At 35.8% G+C, this 18,685-nt stretch overlaps 3 protein-coding genes and 1 long non-coding RNA gene across 9 annotated transcripts; all 4 read right to left on the bottom strand.

The window, feature by feature from the left end:
* Positions 1-110: 110 nt before the first annotated feature.
* LOC133692338 (uncharacterized) lies at positions 111-736 on the bottom strand. Its single transcript, XM_062113207.1, has one exon. The coding sequence runs from the start codon at positions 527-529 to the stop codon at positions 188-190; it is 342 nt and encodes a 113-aa protein (XP_061969191.1). The 5' UTR covers positions 530-736; the 3' UTR covers positions 111-187.
* A 3,901-nt stretch (positions 737-4,637) lies between these two features.
* Positions 4,638-7,408, bottom strand: LOC133691849 (uncharacterized). 2 transcript variants are annotated; one of them, XR_009841745.1, is made up of 3 exons: positions 7,011-7,408; positions 5,829-6,868; positions 4,638-5,573 (listed from the first exon to the last, which is right to left on the bottom strand). It is a non-coding gene; the product is annotated as an uncharacterized LOC133691849 (long non-coding RNA). The 2 variants fall into 2 exon arrangements; XR_009841744.1 differs by having other exon boundaries at positions 4,638-6,868.
* A 1,917-nt stretch (positions 7,409-9,325) lies between these two features.
* Positions 9,326-13,802, bottom strand: LOC133692595 (protein transport protein SEC24 B-like). 5 transcript variants are annotated; one of them, XM_062113663.1, is made up of 5 exons: positions 12,662-13,802; positions 11,128-11,245; positions 10,208-10,338; positions 9,676-9,753; positions 9,326-9,538 (listed from the first exon to the last, which is right to left on the bottom strand). In XM_062113663.1, exons 1-5 carry the CDS (start codon positions 13,316-13,318, stop codon positions 9,494-9,496), a joined length of 1,029 nt encoding a protein of 342 aa, XP_061969647.1. In that variant the 5' UTR covers positions 13,319-13,802; the 3' UTR covers positions 9,326-9,493. The 5 variants fall into 5 exon arrangements, 1 of the variants encoding a protein (XP_061969647.1); XR_009841957.1 differs by having other exon boundaries at positions 9,435-9,538; positions 10,212-10,338; XR_009841959.1 differs by lacking the exons at positions 9,326-9,538; positions 9,676-9,753 and adding an exon at positions 11,539-12,207 and having other exon boundaries at positions 10,308-10,338; positions 11,128-11,447.
* A 146-nt stretch (positions 13,803-13,948) lies between these two features.
* LOC133692594 (BTB/POZ domain-containing protein At1g21780-like) lies at positions 13,949-16,713 on the bottom strand. The gene is made up of 4 exons (XM_062113662.1): positions 16,482-16,713; positions 16,256-16,404; positions 15,152-15,267; positions 13,949-14,820 (listed from the first exon to the last, which is right to left on the bottom strand). Exons 1-4 carry the CDS (start codon positions 16,667-16,669, stop codon positions 14,215-14,217), a joined length of 1,059 nt encoding a protein of 352 aa, XP_061969646.1. The 5' UTR covers positions 16,670-16,713; the 3' UTR covers positions 13,949-14,214.
* Positions 16,714-18,685: the final 1,972 nt, after the last annotated feature.

Below are 18,685 nucleotides of genomic sequence, written 5' to 3'. Positions count from 1 at the left end.
AGAAAGCAAACAGCTTCCTTGAATTCCCTTGTGCGAATTACTTCTTTGTTGCTACACAAAACAAAATCAGACCAACCATTGAAAATCAACTACTTTCAGTAGACGAAACAAAGAAAAACAATAATTTATTATTACATATCAAGAAGCAAAGCCCAATTCCACCCAAGGTCCCAAACCCACGATTTAATTACAGAGAAGACCCACAGAAAGGACAGAACTTAAACTCAGACTCGACAACCCGGTCACAAAAATGACACCGCAGGCTTTCTGTAACCACCGATCGCGGCAGGGAGTAATCTGACTTAGGAGGTGGATGAGAAAAAGATTGGGGGAATATAAGATTGCAGTTGTTACAATGCATAGCAGTTTCTTTACCAGGCCATTTCCAGACAGGAATAAAGAAAAGCTTCAGAACTTTCTCGTACTCCACTAGATCAGCTTTAGAGGCGCACCTTATGCATCTGCCCGCACCTGATATCAGGACTTGACGCACCTGTTGCTCCACTCCTCCTACAAAGAAGAAGAACATCTTCTAATTTATGTTCTGTCTTTGCTTTCGTGTCAGTGTTTTTCTTTTCTGTTTGGGTTCTGGGTATTGCTGAAGAAATAGCGGTGGAGGGCGGCTTCACTTGCTAGTCACAGGAGGCTTCTGGGGTTCTCTTTCCTTTTCTTCTACTGACCGCTATATTGCCTGCGGGGCTACGTGTAAATGCTTCAATGCGCCCATTGAATGGATAGTTCGCTAAGATGCTTTAATTACTTTCTAAAGTAACTTTGTTTTTTGAGAAATTCTAAATAATTAATTTGATGTGGAGAGATTCCATAAAAAAATTTCCTTTCTTTGGACTTTTAAGTTTAGTTTAAGTTTGCTAATGCTATCTTAATACTAGAATAAATTAGTTTTACATTGCATGAAATTTTAGTGAAATTTTTTTTTTTCAATTGGTTCCTTTTAAAATCAAAAAGATAATTGTTGATTTTGTTTTTAGAGGCAGTAAATGTACAGGGATGACAAATTTCAACTAGTATCGTCCAATGTAATTAGATTGCTTTTTTATATGGTGAGAAAACCACATGCAGGTAAGATTTTATCAGGGTTGTGTGTGAAAATAAGTGATGGATTCACCTAACTTTTATCTAATTTGATATTTTTTTATATTAAGATTTTTATTAATATGTGTATAATATTTTTATATGTGTATTTGAATTTGAATTTTATTATGTTTTCTTTCTATTTAAGAATTTTATCCTTGATAAAGTAATTATTTTTAGTGTATCTTTTTAAGATTTGAGAAAGTCTATAATAAAGTGGGTTTAGCGATATGCCAGACCCAAAATACTTGGGTTCAACAATCAACTGAAGCTAAAAAAACATGGTCCGACAAGATGTTAGACCAAATATTTTTGGGTTCAGTCGTTAGCTGAACTCAATAAAAGATGAGTTTGGTGAGATGTCAGACTCAAATATGCTTAGATTAAGTCGTCGATTAAATCTAAGGTATTATGAACTTGGCGAGATGTCAGGTCCAATATAGTCAGTTGAACCCAAGGTAATATGCTAGGTTCTAGATGGACATCTGAACTGAAAATATAACATGTTGGATGAACTGCTATGTCCTTTAATTCAGATCATGTTACATCTCATGTTTGGAGTATCCAAGACTAAGGAATCCTACTTCTATAATAATTATATAAACCATTCATATATAAGGTAATGGTGTACAAAAAGTCTCTTAAGAGACCTATCACACTTATCATCTCATTAATTATGTGTAAGAGATATTTATTCCTCATCAATGTGACAAAAAATAAAGGACTTTTCAGTCCTTCATTTCTTTAAAAATGACAAGCTTTAAGGGATATAAATACCCTTTAAACTATCCAAATATGGGTTCAAAATCTTTTTATTTTATAAGAGCTTACATATATATTAGAGTATTAATCATTTTAAAATACAAAAACAAACATCACTTGTTCTTGGAATTTAAGGTTTTTTAAAGTTATTTATTATGTTTCCCATAAAGTTACTGACTTTATCATCAAGGGGTCTTTAAGTCCCCTCGATTGAGATTGTTTTTGCAGGTACTTAGGGCTTTACCATTAATTTGGTGTTTCCTAAGCTAGGAAAAAAAACTATTTACCTAAATATCTTGGTTAACCATTACCCACAAACTAAATAACCTATTACATAAATATTATGAGAATGTTTAATTTTTAAAAATATAACTCATTTCAGAGATGTATTGTAAGAATATGAGGTTAAACATGAATATTAAGTTAAAAGATAAATTAATCAGAAAGTTAAAATTAGTGTCATATGTATGGGTGATGGTTGTGATTGATAGATAAATGGTTTCCTCGTTCTTAGTAGTTAGACATTCATGATAAAGTCATTAAGGGACAAATACACTTGTATTTGGCCACCAAGTATGAAAGCTGCAAATTCATTATAGATAGCAAATAAATTGTTAACAATATTTAGTGCTAACTTATATATATCCAATGAATCACTTTTAATGATTTTAGATGATAAGTTTGGTATTAAATCACATTATATGTAATTATAAAGAGTTAGAACAAAGGCTAAGAAGTTTATAGAAGGAACTCATATGGAGTCTTTTAAAATACTCCTCAAATATATCTAACTAGTGAAGCAATATAATCCGGGATCTAATATATATTTAGGATTCGACCCTAATTATAATTTGGATGCGTATTCACCAAGTTTCAACGCGTTTATGTTTGTTTTAAAGCAATAAATGAATATTTTGTTTTTGGATGTAAGCCTTTCTTTGGAATTGATGAATGTCATCTCAAGGGTCTATATAGAGATTTATTGATGAGTATGATAGGTTTGGATGGAAATGATGGTCTGTTTTACGATGCATATGTTGTTGTTAAGTGTGAAAACAACGAAACATGGTATTGGTTTTTATATGATTTATATGAATCTATAAAACATGAAATTCGTCAATGACCATTTTATGTAATGTCTGATAGGTAAAAGGTTAATTTAATTGTATTAGAAATTTTATCCTTTTTTTAATTTTCTTATATTTTGCAATTTTATTATCTAATTATCATAATTTACTTTCTAGAGTTTACTTAAAGTTGTTGTCGAGGTATTCTCAAAGGCAACGCATTGGCATTGTTCAAGGCATATTTATGCCAACTTCAAAAAGAAAGGCTTGTATGGATTGGAGTTGAGAATGAGTTTTTGAGTTACATCTAAAGCTTATATGGATTTCAATTACAATACTCATTTGAGAGACATTGCGGATGTCAACACTAAAACTGTTAATTGGTCGAAGAATACCCCTATTAAGACTTGGAAAAGACACATGTTTGACCTGAAGTTAATGTTGATAATGTGACTAATAACTTGGCCGATTCACTCAACATCTAGATTGGAAAATACAAGAACATGTCAATTTTTTTGTTACTAGAAAAGATTAGATTGAAACTTATGGCCATGTTTCATGAAAGATTTACTCAATCTGAAAATTAGATAACAAAAACCATACCTCATGTTAAGAATGTGTTAGATAAATCTATTAAAAAAAAGGAATATAAGAATGATTGTAGCTGGTTGTGATGAATACTAAGCCTATGAAGGCTAAACAAGGCATTGTGTTAATTTGAAAAAACATCAATGTTCACGTAAAGAATAGGCAATGACTAGTATTCCATGCTTATATGTTATCCATTGTGTTAATCACAAATAAATTGAGTTAAAAGATACGTGTAATGATTATTATAATGTGGATACATTTAAAAAAAGCTTACTTTGAGGTGGTGTATCTATTACCAAAAGTTAATCTTAATCCTCAAGAAGATGTAATTGTTATACCTCCAAAATTAAAAAAAAAATGTGGGTAGACTGAGAAATAATACACGAAGAGAATAACAAAAAGATCGACCTAGTACATCTAGGAAGAGGTCTTCCACACTTCGACGCAATATTTGCAAACAATATAAATATGATTGTAGGACATGTCAATAAGATTATGCTGAGCAAATTGCTGATGGTAGTATTGTGAGAGAATCTAGTTGTGTTGAAAGGGGATCTGGTTGTTTTGGCAAGGAATCAATAGGATCTAGCACTATTGGGAGAAGATTTGGTGTTCTTAAGAGAGGCTCAAACATAGGCTCAAGATTTTTAAGAGGAAGAAAAGGAGGCAAAAATGATAAAGGTGATGTTGGTACATCCTCCTCACAACAATCAATTTAGACGCATGTGATTTTTCTAAATATACATTGTAGTTTTATAAATTTAATGAAAAAAATTACAATTATTAATCAATATTGTTTTTCATAAAGTGCATGTTCGAAGATGTATTAAGGACTTGTAACTTTTGAATGCTACTTTATTGTTATTTATATGAATGGATGTCCTATTATGGATTATTGTGATTATAATGTTATGTGCCATGAGCTTCATGGCACACGAGGAAGGGGAAAAAATGAATTTTATGGCCTAGCGTACAAAAAGCGTTGGCCCATGCGTGAACAGCATGACTACGAGCCAGTACCTCGTCCTCGGGTAATATTCATTGACTACAGTAAGAGAAGACGACGACTACGCTACTAGGCTGGGTTCTCGAAAATGGAATGTATTCAGGAGCGAAGTTGTTGATGGAAAAGAAAATCATAGAATTTTATTAATGACAAAGAATTTACAATGTAGCAGAACCAACAAAAAAGAAAAGAAAATTGCAGTTCGCATCTAACAGCTATCTATCAGAGTACTGAAAATGCGAGAGAAGGGCAAAACAACCCAAAGATCTAACCAAAGAAACACAGCAGAACCAGCAGCAGCATCAGTTGCGGCAACAGGACTGCAACGCCAATATCAGAAGTAGCAATGCAGTAGAAACATAACTGAAACTGGGATCCACCTCAAGTATGGCAGGCACAATGACTCCTCTGGCCGGGCCCTTGCACCAGAAATGGGACTTCATGACTCGGTAGAAGTGCCAGCAGTACATATTGAGAACAAACCCCCGAGGTCTGCAGCAACAGAAATAAAAATGCTGCTAGTAACCCTGCAGTAACAAAACTAGCAGCATTTCAGCGGATATATATATATATATAGCAGTCCAGCACTGTTGTCTGTTGCAATGTTCTCCTTGTTGAAGGCAACCGCAGCCAATATCCATCCAAGAGCAGAATCCAGCTAGGTAGCAACCACTTCAAAGGAGGATGGGTGCATCGTAGTAGCAACATAACCAATGAAGCGAAGAAAAGAATATGAAGCTAGGGCAAGAGACCATCAAAACAACAACAGAGCAATACAGCAGCAGCTGTAGGCTACCCGTTCTTGTTTTGCTGGAGCTAAGGTATTGGATTGTCCAGCCAATCAGCAGACAAGTGCGTTGTTGCTTTATTCTGATATTCAATAAGCCATTGATTTGAAGATTAAAAGTACCTTCAAGAGCTACACACTGACAGCTGAAAGTTGGCCAGCCGAAGCCATCACCGTATCAAACATGTCCATAGGTGATTGTTATATTCAACTTCAATAGCGATCCATCTTCTGTGTAACATCGTGGCTCTTTATCACTGAAGATTTTCTGCATGCATTATCAATTTTGTTTAGTTTAAAGAATGTCCTTGGCTGCTTGCTGCATATGATCTATTATTTCTAATATTATGAAACCCCATAACATGGATCACAAAGGGCTTGTAACAAAGAAGAACTTGCTTCCCTTATTTCTGGTCTACTTACACCCAGTTAAATAGCCCCTTTGTTATAAGCTGTATGTGATCCATATATATCATAAGCAATTCCAACTATAATACTAATCAATTATTGGGAGTCCCATCACCTGAAGGAATTTGCTCAATAGTCTCACATCCGATGGAAATGACATCTGAATTGTTTGTACCATGGCGATCCATTGAACTTATCAAACTTCAAGAAGCCTAGAACCAGGAAATTTGCTGGGCTGGGGTTAGTACCATCCATTACTATTTCATCGAGAAGTCTATACCCTAAGAAATTTGATTAATACTCAGATTTCTGCAGCAGAAATATCTGAATCCTACCATAAAATCTTTATCAAAAACATGAACTCCAGTTGTGTCAGCAGGTGCTATTCTGACAGAAGACACAGCAATAAAGATCCCTAAGGTTATAGACTTCTAACTGTTCCTTGCTTGCCATTTCGTTACTCAATCCAATATTGCAATTGCTTAACAAAACACTTCTCAAAACCCAGAGAGTTCCTAAGATATGCCCCCTTGGACCAGATAATGGTCTTAATACTTCCTAGGCCATCGAGATTTCTAAAATGTTCAATCCTTAATCGATGAGACTATCATCCTCTGAAAAACTGATAATGGACTTCACTTGTCTCCATTATATGCTCTGCTCCTCCAACATAGAGGACAAACATTCTGCACAAATTAGAAAACAAGGGGAGATGGCTGGGTCTCCTTCATGGAGTCCCATGGAGGGGGTCAAGTAGCCCCCACTGAATAAGCTCAAAATGTAACTGAGATAACCCATTCAAGCAAATACATAACATTCAAGTTAACAAAATTTTCATGAACACTGAATGCACAAAGACATGATGCAAGAAATTAAGCAGCAGGACCAAACCCCAAAATCAAGATTTTCAAGATATAAAGAACAAAGTACTAAAATTTTCACAAGCTTGAAACTTTGAATGTAAAGAATGCAAGAATTCCACGAGATTCTTTTGCTTGCCTGAATGGTGATTGGTCCTTTCAATAGCGTTTTTGAATCATCTCCGGGAACACATTCCCCATTACAATTTCATTTTCTCCAGCAAAGACATCATTTGCATCAGGGACGAGGCATGTCTTATGGGCTTGTTACAAGAAGAATCCACAACAGGGCACTCTGCAATCAACAAATCTTTAGTTGGCTTCATAATAATTGGAGTAATTATACCAGAATCAATCTCCACCATCTAGTTTAATTAGGAATTGAAACAGAAATTGCTAACTACTACATGGCAGCATGTAACAAATAAACCCCCTACCTCATTTCCTTGTATTCAATTTGAAAAATGGCCAGGTGATTCAGTGGGCAAAGCGATTTCTCTAAAGCCACAAGAGTTCCAGCAATCTCCATCATAGACATGCAAACCCAAAGCAAGTAGCTTCCAACCAACAGTCACCAGAAACTTTAACTTTGCTACATCAAACACTTCCCAAAAAGCCTGACCCGCAATGATTTAGTGGCTGGGACAACCTTGATTGTCCTGATTATCATTGATTCCTTGGTAGCCGCCTCGGTCGTTTTGCGTATATTATATAATGTATCCTCTGGCTTCCCCTGCAATTAAAACAAAAGAATCGAATCCTTGTATCAGATACTGAAGACACACAGCACAGAGAATAAGTACAACCAATTTTGGGGTTTTCTTTGTTTTTGATATAAAAAGAGTCAGCAATTCTAGGCTCTTCTTTTTAAAAATCGCATATGCAACAGAAAACCCCAAAAATATATATATATATATATATATAAAGAGAGATTTTTACCTTGATCTAAATCATGCAACTCCAAGAAATATCCATTCCAATCCATAACCTTCGATCATCAAGGCATGGCAAACCGGCACAAAGGGCACAAGTGGCTAGTCTCCAGCCACCTAACAATACAATCTCCATGAAAAATATGCCCACAGGGCAAACACACAACCTCGCTACCCATCAAGAATTCCTCCAAGCATACCATGCATTCTTTCATTGAACACGAACCCTCAAGACTCATTCTTTTTAACCCATTAATACATGATTTACTTGCAGGCTTGAATCTTGAAGCTTCTTGCATTAAAGATTCGCTTAAAGCACGATCAATCTCTTCACGTTCATCATAAGGAGTAGTAACATGGATGGCCAAAACCATAGTTAGTACCTCGCTACTACTAGCATTGCATGGATTAGTAACCATGTCTAAAGCAAAAGAGGAGATATCAGGGGCAGCACTCTCAATGAAGTCTGATGAACAACCCATGCTAGAAAGTATTTCTTTAACGATACTCTCACGATTTACATGTGATGAAAAGAGCTGGCGTGGAAATAGGTGGGATTCGTTGGTTGTGTTTAAAGGTATCTGTATGGTTTCGGGGTAACATAGTTCAAGAACATGGCTGAATTGTAAGTGGATGATGATTGCATCGGTGGTGGAATTGTTGCTGTCAACGTTGGTGCTGAAATCTTGGCGCATATGGTATTGATAAATAGTTGACGGTGCCATTAGAGAGAGAATGTTTTATTTTTTTGAAAGCTTTTAATTCACTCGGCTCTTGCTACGATATGGGTTGCTTAGGATATGAGAGAGTGATTTGCCTTTGAGATGGAGTGGCGTGGTTTTATAGGGGGATTACTGAGTCGGTTCTGTTGCTTATCTGATTTGAGAATTAGCCAAAATTTGTTCAATTATTCTGGACTCCCTCTTTGCTTCTTCTTCTTCTTCTTCTTCTTCTTCCTTTTTCTTTTCATCCTTTGAGTTTTTTTTTTTTATTGCCATATTTTTTTGGTTTTTAATTAGATCCTTTCATGGTTGGTTGGCTGGCTGGCTTGAGATTTGAAGTGTTACACCGTGGCCGGTTCAAGTCTCTTTTAATATAAAAAAATAAAGCTAAGATGATGCAATCACTTTTAAAAAAAGAATTGAGACTCCACTTATTTACTGTTTAATGAGTTAAACTAATTTAAATTAAAAGAATAAAAAAAGATACAATAATAATAAATAAAATAAAAAAACTAACATTCATCTAATAGATGATCCAATAATAAAAATTTAAAATTAAAAAATTTATTTTTTCTATGATTTCATGTTCGAGCCCTATATTTACTAATATAATAGTTAGTAGAGATTTATATAATTTTTAATTTTAAAAATTATAAAATTAATCTAAATACATGTAAGTTTACCCAAGCAATTTAATTAATAATATAATAAAAAATTAACAATATAAAAACGATACTTTTAAAGAGCTATTTTGTACTCTGTTCAATCACGTACCCAAACAAACCTGCACGTGTGAGGGCTTGCAGCATCATCTTTAATTTAAAAAGTCTGGACTAATGGGTATGTATACATTCTATGTATTTGTCCTTTAACAATTTATATGTGCAGAAATCTTGAGAGTGTATGATTGTTTTTTTAAGTATTTTTTATTTAAAAATATATTAAAATAATTTATTTATATCAGTATCAAAAACAAATTTAAAAAATTTAAAAAAATAAAAATTAAATTTTAAAAAAATCAATTTAAATGACAAACAGGGCACCAAACAAGGAGAGTAATTTTAATAATAATAAAAAAGACAAAAGGACAGAGAGAGAGAGAGATTTAATGTATAATATGATTACTGGATGTAGCTGGTAGCTGTCATAACCAAGTGCAATTGTACAGAGGAGAGGCAATAAAACTGTACAAAAAGAATCAAGCACCTTGTTTCAAGAAATAAGCAAATTGGGATTCAAGGTCACCGGAGCAAAACAAATTGCTGATCATATTCTTCTTTGGCCATACAGAGTGGTGTAAAGAAGGGCACACTGCAAATAAAGTACATATTTCAATTAAGAAGATAGAAACTAAGAACTAAAACAAAAGATGCAAGAAGCCAAACATAGCAGAGGGCAATGAGGTTGGAGAATTCTGGCACAGAAGAAACAACAATATCAGCAGGTACCTGAAAGGCACATTCTGAGCCGTCCCGCAACTTGCCATCATGCTTTAGTGTTGCCATTATGGTTTTGTCACAGCCAATCTGCAAAACGAAAGGAACTGGTCATTATTTAAAACAATTTCATAGGAACAGGGAACAGGACACAGTCAATACCGTGAAAAGACACCTTTTGGTCCCCATAACTTCAGCTTTAATTCATTTCTCGGTTCTTATAATTTTAATTTTTCACCCAACAATTAAACAGCTGAAACCTAACGCAAGTCCCGTCTTTTTATCCAAAAATAACAGTATATCATAATGCAATATTGTTTTCAGTCACAGCATCACCAGACACCTCCACTAAACCCCAAGAAAACTTGCTCCTATCATAAAATTTGCTAAGAAATGATATCTGCTAATGGTATCTATTCTTAGAAAATAAATTTTCTGAGAAAAATTTGTTCAGTGTTATCCTTTATGTCATGGGGCAAAACAGATCTGGTTTGGAGAAAGCAGATAGCAAAAACTAAAAAGCTAAAAATCTCATTTACTTAACTGACCATGTACTCCTTTGAAGCAACAAATTCCACCGTTCCTCTGCACAGTTCAGGCCTTTCATCAGCATCCCTGCGCCTACCATCTGGACCCAGGTTGCACTGATAGCCACGGGAGTCTCTTCAGCAAACCCTGCAAGCAAAGAGGTTCATGCGGTATTACAATCTATAGCTGTTACTTATATGTCAAAGCATGAAATAGACCAGATTCTGTACACCCAAATGAGTGCTAAAAATAATTTAAGGATATAGTAGCCTTCTGAAGATAGAACCACAGAAATAGGATAGTATGTCCAATGAAATTTCACAACAAATGACTAGAAATGTTAGACCATTCCTCTACCGGATTTATCATATATTTGGTCTTTTTACTCTTGACATTTTCTTATTGCGGCCCTTCTACACTTTTTGTTTGTTTAGTTGATCAATATCTATCAAGGTAATTGCCATAGAATAAAAATAGTTTCTTGGCCTCTTTGCTGAGTCCAGCTTCGGAAGCTTTTTTAGATAATTTGCTAGTGGGTGTTCAAGCAGACTGGAAAGACACACGTTCAGCTATAAAACATTTACATTTTGGAGGGCAGTCTAGGAACTCTGATCTTTAGAAGTGAGTGAAGAATAAGCACGGGTGATCATCCACCTCAAAATAAAAGGAAAGTACGAAAAGAAAGAAGAAGCAACGGCATATCTTCCTAGCAAAGAAATGTGAGTATGTAAGTTCAGGCACAAAAGATGCCTAAATGCAGCACTTCGTTGTATAGTAAATATACAACATATAAACTTGCAAGAAAAGGCTTAATGATATGGCAACTACTCATGCTTAAAAAATGACCCATTGGTCCACTGATCCACTCATCTTAATAGACATTCTTAGCTGAGAGTTAAGTTCATTGGATTAGATAATAAAAAAAAATATACTGACCACAAAAGTTACAGGTGAATCGTCTTCCAGTTCCATGATCAATGAGTTTCATGAAAGGATTTATGTAACCTTTGCAACGAGAACACCTCACAGGACCACTTTCCCCAAAGTCCACAACCTATATCAAGAAAACTCAATAGCATAAACACAGAATTGCAGTTTAAAATTGTTAGTTTGATGATCAGATAAACCAGTAAAAAATTGAGATTTCCTCCCAAGAACTGTGAGATTAACAATTATTCCTTAGGATGCGAGGAAATATTTACCAAAATTTGGCATAACATATAACCTTTTAGTTCATTCGAAAGCATACAAGGGATCTGTAGTAAAACAATCAAAGAAAAGTACAAAGTTATCACCATTCTAATGGGCCAGGTCCTACACCTTGTAACATAATATAATTCTCCTTACTCAAAGATACTAAATGCTCAAACATGACCTGATTGATAGTACACCTCATGTATCGTGGACTGCAATTACCAGAGTCTCTGGCTATTTACTCACTTGAAGCAGGCTTCAAAACATCAAATGTAATGAGAAAAAAAAAAGGAACGAACAATATATAGAACCTGGTTCTACACAAGCAAAGACAGCATACGTGAGATTATTTTTGGCAAAAACAAAAAATGCAGAATTGAAGGGATTTGGTGTTTGTCTTTTTTCTTCTAATGCTTTAGTTTTTTCAAGTTTGCGTGGAATTCTCATCCTCCTGTTCTTTACTTTCCTCCATTTTACTGCATTAACATTTCATTTTTCTACCCAAAAAAATATACAAGGAATAAAAGAAATACAAAGAAAAAATGATCAAATCATAGAATCTGCTCTAGCCAGTATCAAAACAAATCAAGCAATATGCCCCTTCCATAAGAAGTTCACATGACATGCGGGAGGAGGGTTAGCCTGATAGTTCAGACTTGTTTCATGATGGATTGATTCAGAGGTTAGAGTGGACCTTGGAACACTCTTGCTATGCATCTTTGGTTGCCCTGCAAGAGAGGCTCCATTTTGGCCCATAGCAGGCGATATAGACATCATACCTTGGTTTGCTAAATGTGGAGGCGTTCCAAACTTTGTAGGTGGCTGCGTGAAACCAGGAAAGTGTGGGAGCCAGCAAAAGGGTTAGATATTCAGAGTTAAGGTTGATGTTTAGCAAGAAGATGAAATGCATCTACATTAAACCCACGAAATGCAAACAAAAGGAGAGTTCCACTAATATCAAAATTGCTAATGATTTAGCAAGAAGAAGAAATGCATCTACATTAAATCCAAGACATGCAAACGAAAAGAGAGTTCCACAGATATCAAAAGGGGAACACGGAAGGCATCAAAATAGAACTTTTTCAGAAAATTGACTACTTTGAAACATTAATAATTCTGAATTCCCTCCCATTTAATCTCTGGAGGAGATCTCAATTCTCGCAACTACTTAAATTAGATGGAATAGGGTGAAACATGGTCCATGATATAACAATATAGATAAAATATAGTTCAGTTGTAAAATAAGCAAACAACAGATGTCAAAGAAATTGCTCACCTGCTGAGGTTGCAGTGACCATGTCTGTGCTCCAGAGGGAGGACCTGGGGGTGGCGGTACACCTTGAGATCCCGCTAAAAAAGGTGGCGGCACACCTGGACCTCCAGCAGAAAATGGCGGCCGTGATTGCATAGAAGAAACTGGTGGAGCTTGAGGGGGAGCTGGAGCTGAAACAATTGGTGGAGATCCCATAGGTGGTGGTGGGGTACTGCTAACTGGAGGGAATCTAGGCCCACCAAGCATAGAACCAGAAGCAAACGACATCCCATTACTCACTGCTTCATTAGGTGGCACGCTCAATATGTTAACAACTGGACCAGAACTCAACGGAGAAGACGAAGCAAAAGGACTCGCGCGAACCCCTGGTGGTGGCGGAACAGTAGGACCACTAGGTGAACCAGGAGAAGGGAAGCCACCAGAAGGAGGCACTGCGGGACCACGCATAGAAGAGGGCATTGACCCCGGAGGCGACGGTCTGGAAGCTAAAGGAGGTGGGGGCTGACTAACAGGAGGGCCAGCGAGTCGTCCTGCTGCTACATTGGGCGGTAATAAGGATGGTTGGGATCCTGAGGGCGGCTTTCCAGTTGACCAAAGAGTGGTCCCAGGCAGGGACGCCATTGGGAAACCAGGGGAAGGCCTAGAACCAGAATTGGGCATGGCAAGAGGTTGGTTTAAATTCAAATCTTACCTGAATTTTAACTTTCAAAAGAAAATCAAGGTACTTTTAATGATCTAGTGGTGTCTTCGAATCTCAAAATGTCACAAGTTCATTTATAAACAAATATTTACAAGTGAAGGACTTCGTAAAAATCAGCATTTTACTTTTGTTTATGCAGTCGGATTATTCAGATCATGACGGATGTTATGTTTGACTCTCTCTCCCTCCCTCTCTCTCGCTTTTAATATTAAATAACTAGCCAGTAATACACACGAGGTTGGACAAAAAGAAAATCGAAAGAAAAGGAGGGGGGAAGAGCAAGGATCCATCCATGGATGTCATGAGCAGGTGTCCATTGTTATAAAAGAAGAAGAAGAAGAAGCAGGTGACCCCAGCCTTGCTGGAACCTCTACAGAGCCAGCCAAAACAAATCAACCAAAAAGAGGAGTTTAACTCTGATGACTATAGTTCGTGAAAAAATTATCCAAACTCCAACCATGTCAGAAAGATTATTCACGTAGGTGGTCACTGAATCACTTGGCAGATAGACTGGAAAGAAAGAAGGATGTCGAAGCAGGTATAAATTCCATTTTCCAGGCCTGTATGGCTCAAGTTCACGGAAGCACGAATAACAGCCCTTTGCCCGTGGCAACAAGCAATCTGGCCACTAGCATTCATGTATTCTTGTTCAGTCACTATACACCCGTACATCAATCTTATCTTTTGGAGTGAGCAACAAGATTTAAGGTAATCAGTCCACTCCAGACAAGCACGCAACAGGGTTTTACATGCTCTCAGAGCTGAACGCGTGACATTTTTGCAAGGCTTCATAGTTACACACAACTATCTAAACAGTGAGGACTTTCAAAAGCAAGTACCTCACAAAATTAACTAATTATACAGGTTTCCAAACTGTAAGCACCTCTTCAAACATTTCTACCATCAATTCCTTGTCGGCATGCCTGAAAAACTTACTGATTTCATCTCTAACATCATATATTTTTCCAAAGTCAAACAAGTAGGCCAAGCATCCTTTCTTCAGCTTGTTCAACTGGTAAAGCCAAGCCTCTTGCATCCTCTCAAGGACATTCATGGTATTGATGTCTTCCAAGAGGCTTTCTTCGCAAGCATCCTTGAGGGCTGCAATGTCATATTTGTTCGCTGCCCCCAGCAGTGATACACGATGCTTCCAAAAATCCTCTTGCTTGATGGTTCCATACAAGTAACTCAAGAGCGTCATGCAAGATTCCAGTGTCATATCTTCTATGTTGATTGTGGAGGACTCCTTTTCCTTGAGGCCGTGGTCGAAAATGCTCATGAAAACAGGCGAACTTGCAGAAAGAATTGCCTTGTGTGCACTCAGGGTGCCATCAGCAGTATGAATGGTAACGTCAGCATGTATGGCCTCATCCAGCATGCGAGAGAGACAGCGAAGTGTGCCTTGAGTTGAAACAGACGGCATCATTCCATCACCTGGCCATATGGAACTTGCTTCCCCACCCTGAGTTGTTGACAGGAAAAAAAATGGATTTTTAAACCTTGAGTAGAAGAAAAATGACAGCAGTTCAACAATAACCAGACAAATACAAAATATTCACATGCAAGATCACATTCCCATCTTATGTGCTGTGAAATGTATTTTCGTCTAAAGATTCATCTCAGATTGTGCCAGTTGAAGAGGAAATGAATCATGACTATTGTCCACCAAAGTTCAGCTTTGGGCTCAAAATGAAAAATCAAACCATCCACCATTATTAGTTATAAACTAAAAGCATCATTCAGCAATTAACACCATGGCTTCTCCAAAAAAAACATGGTCTAAAGGTGCTCACATTCAGAGGGCAGATTTTGAGGTCTAGAAATTCAACATCAATGATGAGGCGACCATGGAAGGAAGAATCAACAGGCCAGACAAAGTCCTCACTTGTCCGGAGCGTTCTCTCATGAACTGCAGCATGAAACAATTCAGTGTCACAGGAATCCTTTTATAATAACCATTACACTCATTTCAACAACTAGGTTCTTTCCGAGAACAATAAACATTTACTAATCTGTCAGAATTTACTTTCACAATATTGCTCAGAGAAGGAGCAACAAACTCATTTATTACAGGACAGTTTTCTTCAGATTCAGAAAGCACCAAAAATCTGCCTGACATAATCTCTAACAAACCCATATTCCATGTTGTTAAAGGAATTGGAATCCAAACCACATAAATTGTTATGTTAACAAGCACTATACGGTGATGAGCTCACAGTCATCGCTTTCTAATTCTGATTTCAATTTTGATAGTGTTCAGTTAGACCTCCCTTGATGAGATGGTTGGGACTCGGACAGATAAGTTTATCATTACCCGCGTCGCTAGATCAGTGAGGAGATTCCTACTTCCTCAGTATATAGCGACTGGAACATACAAGCAAGACTTCTGGTAACGAACTCATGGTGCTAAAACTAGTAATAATTAGAGGAAAAAATCAAACAGCCAATACTTGTGCGATTTCTAATGATAAAGGCAGAAAGTAAGCACCAAGAGGGAAAGCAGAAAGAAAGAAACACCAGACTATTCGACTAAAAGAACAGCTTGCATCCTTGTTTGGAAAAAGCAAAACTTTATAAAGCAAGCACAGACCCAACTGAAACAACAAGACCTACCTTGAATACACTTCGCAGAAAAGAAAGCCCCGGCAAAAGGCCTCCTTTACTAAGGAATCAAAGCCATTTTAAAAAAATAAAAAAATGCAAACAGTTCCGTATTCTGGATACCGATTCTACATATCTCTGGTGCCTTCTAGATAACCCAAGAGAAGCCCATGTTTTTCTTTGATAACATCTTTAAGCTTGCACGGTTACACAGACTCCATTGAAAATCCCGTATACAAACATGTAATAAGATAAAGAAAAGAAAAGGATAGACAGAGAGAGCGATGGAAGCATGCCTGGAGAGATATAAGGCCTGCGATTATTAGCACCAGCATTTGAGACACGAAGAACAAATCTAGCGATAGGAGGCTGTTCTTTGGAAGCTCGAGACGGCTCTGGAAATAAACGAATGTACAAGTACCGATTCTTCTCTATAGACAAGTGCCTAACAAAACAAAAACAAATAAATCAACTACAACCATAAAATCTGTGTTTGTAGATACTATAAATTACTAAACTTACCAGTTCCAGATTCCGACCTTGAAAGGATCGGATTTTTTGTAGGAGAAAGAGCCAAAGTTCTCGATCCTCCACTGGGCTAGTCGGGAGATGGTATCTACCTTTGAATCTGCCATTTCACTCTTTATCGTTCTTCCGTTGTCTGTGGAGAGGTGGAAGGAAGGGGAAATTCTGATTTGAAAGCGAGACATGAGACTGGACGAGTAGTAGACTTGTGGTTTAATTTAAGCCCTTTTAAAAACATTTTAGAAACACTTGTACCCTTCTCAGGGGCGTCTGTCCAAGTGTACAAAGTGGTATTTGTTTATGAAATTACTAAAAAGCTCATCCATTTTAATAGAAGAACACTTTGTATGTCAATTTTTATAAATTATACTGTTCGGTCAATGAGAAAAAAAAAAGATGAAACTGTTTCTGTATTTATTAATAACCATTTAAAAAACAAATATGAAAATTTTCAAATCTTGAAAAGGCAGGCCACGTCGTTGCTTCTCTGCCATTGTTGAATCCAATTTCAAGAGAGATAAAGAAATTTAGAGAGGGTCTACTTGAGGTGAAAAGAAAAGATAAAATAGAGTTGATTTAACTTTCTATTACTCTTTTAATTTTATCCATCTTCTTCCTCCTCTTCTCCATCGCCAAAACATCATGGTTGTCACCGCTCCTTACCCCCACGAACGACCCACCAAAAACCACCACTCCCTGCCTCATACAGGAACGACAACAAAAATCTAATCTTGAAACATTATATGTTTTAAAATCCAATATATCTATAAATACGGTTTTTTTTTAGGTTTGGATAATAGATAATTATATATTTATATCAATATTTCATTTTTCATGGATGATTAGCGGTGGAAAATCTTACACCTGTAGAACAATTTTTTTTTAATGGGATTTAGAAATCATTAAATAATAAAATCAATAACTTTTAAAATAATAATTGTTATAAATAAAAAAATGAATTATACATTTTAAGATCAGGAGTGTTAGTTCTTGTTTTGGTATGATGAATGTTATTGGATTTAAAAGTATTATTGTTCGATGAATATAAATTGCGAATCATTTACTTAAGAGGTTTAGGGGGTATTTATAACCCTTAAAAATATGGTAAGCTCTTGAGAGATTTTTTATACACTTGTTGGTGCAAGAATATAAAAATCTCATATAGTAACATTTTATATTAGAAGTTATGAAAATAAACAAACAAAATCTTATAGTCCAGCATATAGTCTATAATGATTTCTAGGCCCTTAGCTCTTTATGTCAGACATACTATCATGCCTATAATTAATGGACATGATAGCAAGTCAAACTCATGCCTAAGGGTGATGGGTCAAGAGAGTCGTCGGATCCATGTTTATTTTGGCTTAACAGGTAAATGAACATTGTGATTTTAGATATGACAGCTCACTAGACTCGTATTTATCTAGGCTCGGTATATAGCATAACTCAAGGATATTAGGTATGACAGCTCATCAAACTCGTATTTGCTCAGGTTCAGCACATAGTTAGACCCGAGAATATTGAGTCTAGCAGTTCGTTAGACTCATGTCCACTTGTATTCAAGGATGTTGGGTGAGATAATTTGTCAAACATGTATTCGCTTGAGTTCAGTGCGTAACTGAACTCAAAGATCTTGGGTCTATTTAATTTTTTTAAACGATTATAAAATGATACCATTTTAGATTGACACAAATTAATCCACCTAATTCATAACCTGAATCATGGTCTTGATTAAGTTTAGTAAATTTGATTTTTGAAACTTATTTTTGATGCGGTTAAATAATTATAAAAATAAATATCTATAGAAGAGACAATGAGAAAAATTATCGAGGAAAAATGTATTTCTTATCAAAATTATATCTCTATGATTCTTGTATTTTTATTTTGTTAGCAAGATTGTTTTTTTATTATCAACACCATTCATTCATTTAATAGAAAGCAACTTCTTTTTATAGGAAAAAACTCAAAAAAACCAGGATGATTTGAAAAGGAAATAGCATATTTTAGAGAAAAAAATAGTTAAAAAATATTTTACCTTTGACAAAACACTTTTTTATAAGAAGTATTATCTTGCAAGCAAAAAATTATTATGATAATGAAAGTAAACTTTAATTAAAATTTTAAAGTGTTATAAATCCATCGTTTATCTGCAGCTATATATAAAAAATAAAAATAAAAAAATTACATAAAAAATATACAAT

This window comes from Populus nigra, chromosome 4 (assembly GCF_951802175.1).
Source record: "Populus nigra chromosome 4, ddPopNigr1.1, whole genome shotgun sequence".
NCBI classification, from domain to species: domain Eukaryota; kingdom Viridiplantae; phylum Streptophyta; class Magnoliopsida; order Malpighiales; family Salicaceae; genus Populus; species Populus nigra.
Note: the sequence above shows the minus strand (reverse complement) of the source record. Positions and strands in the feature narration are given on the sequence as shown.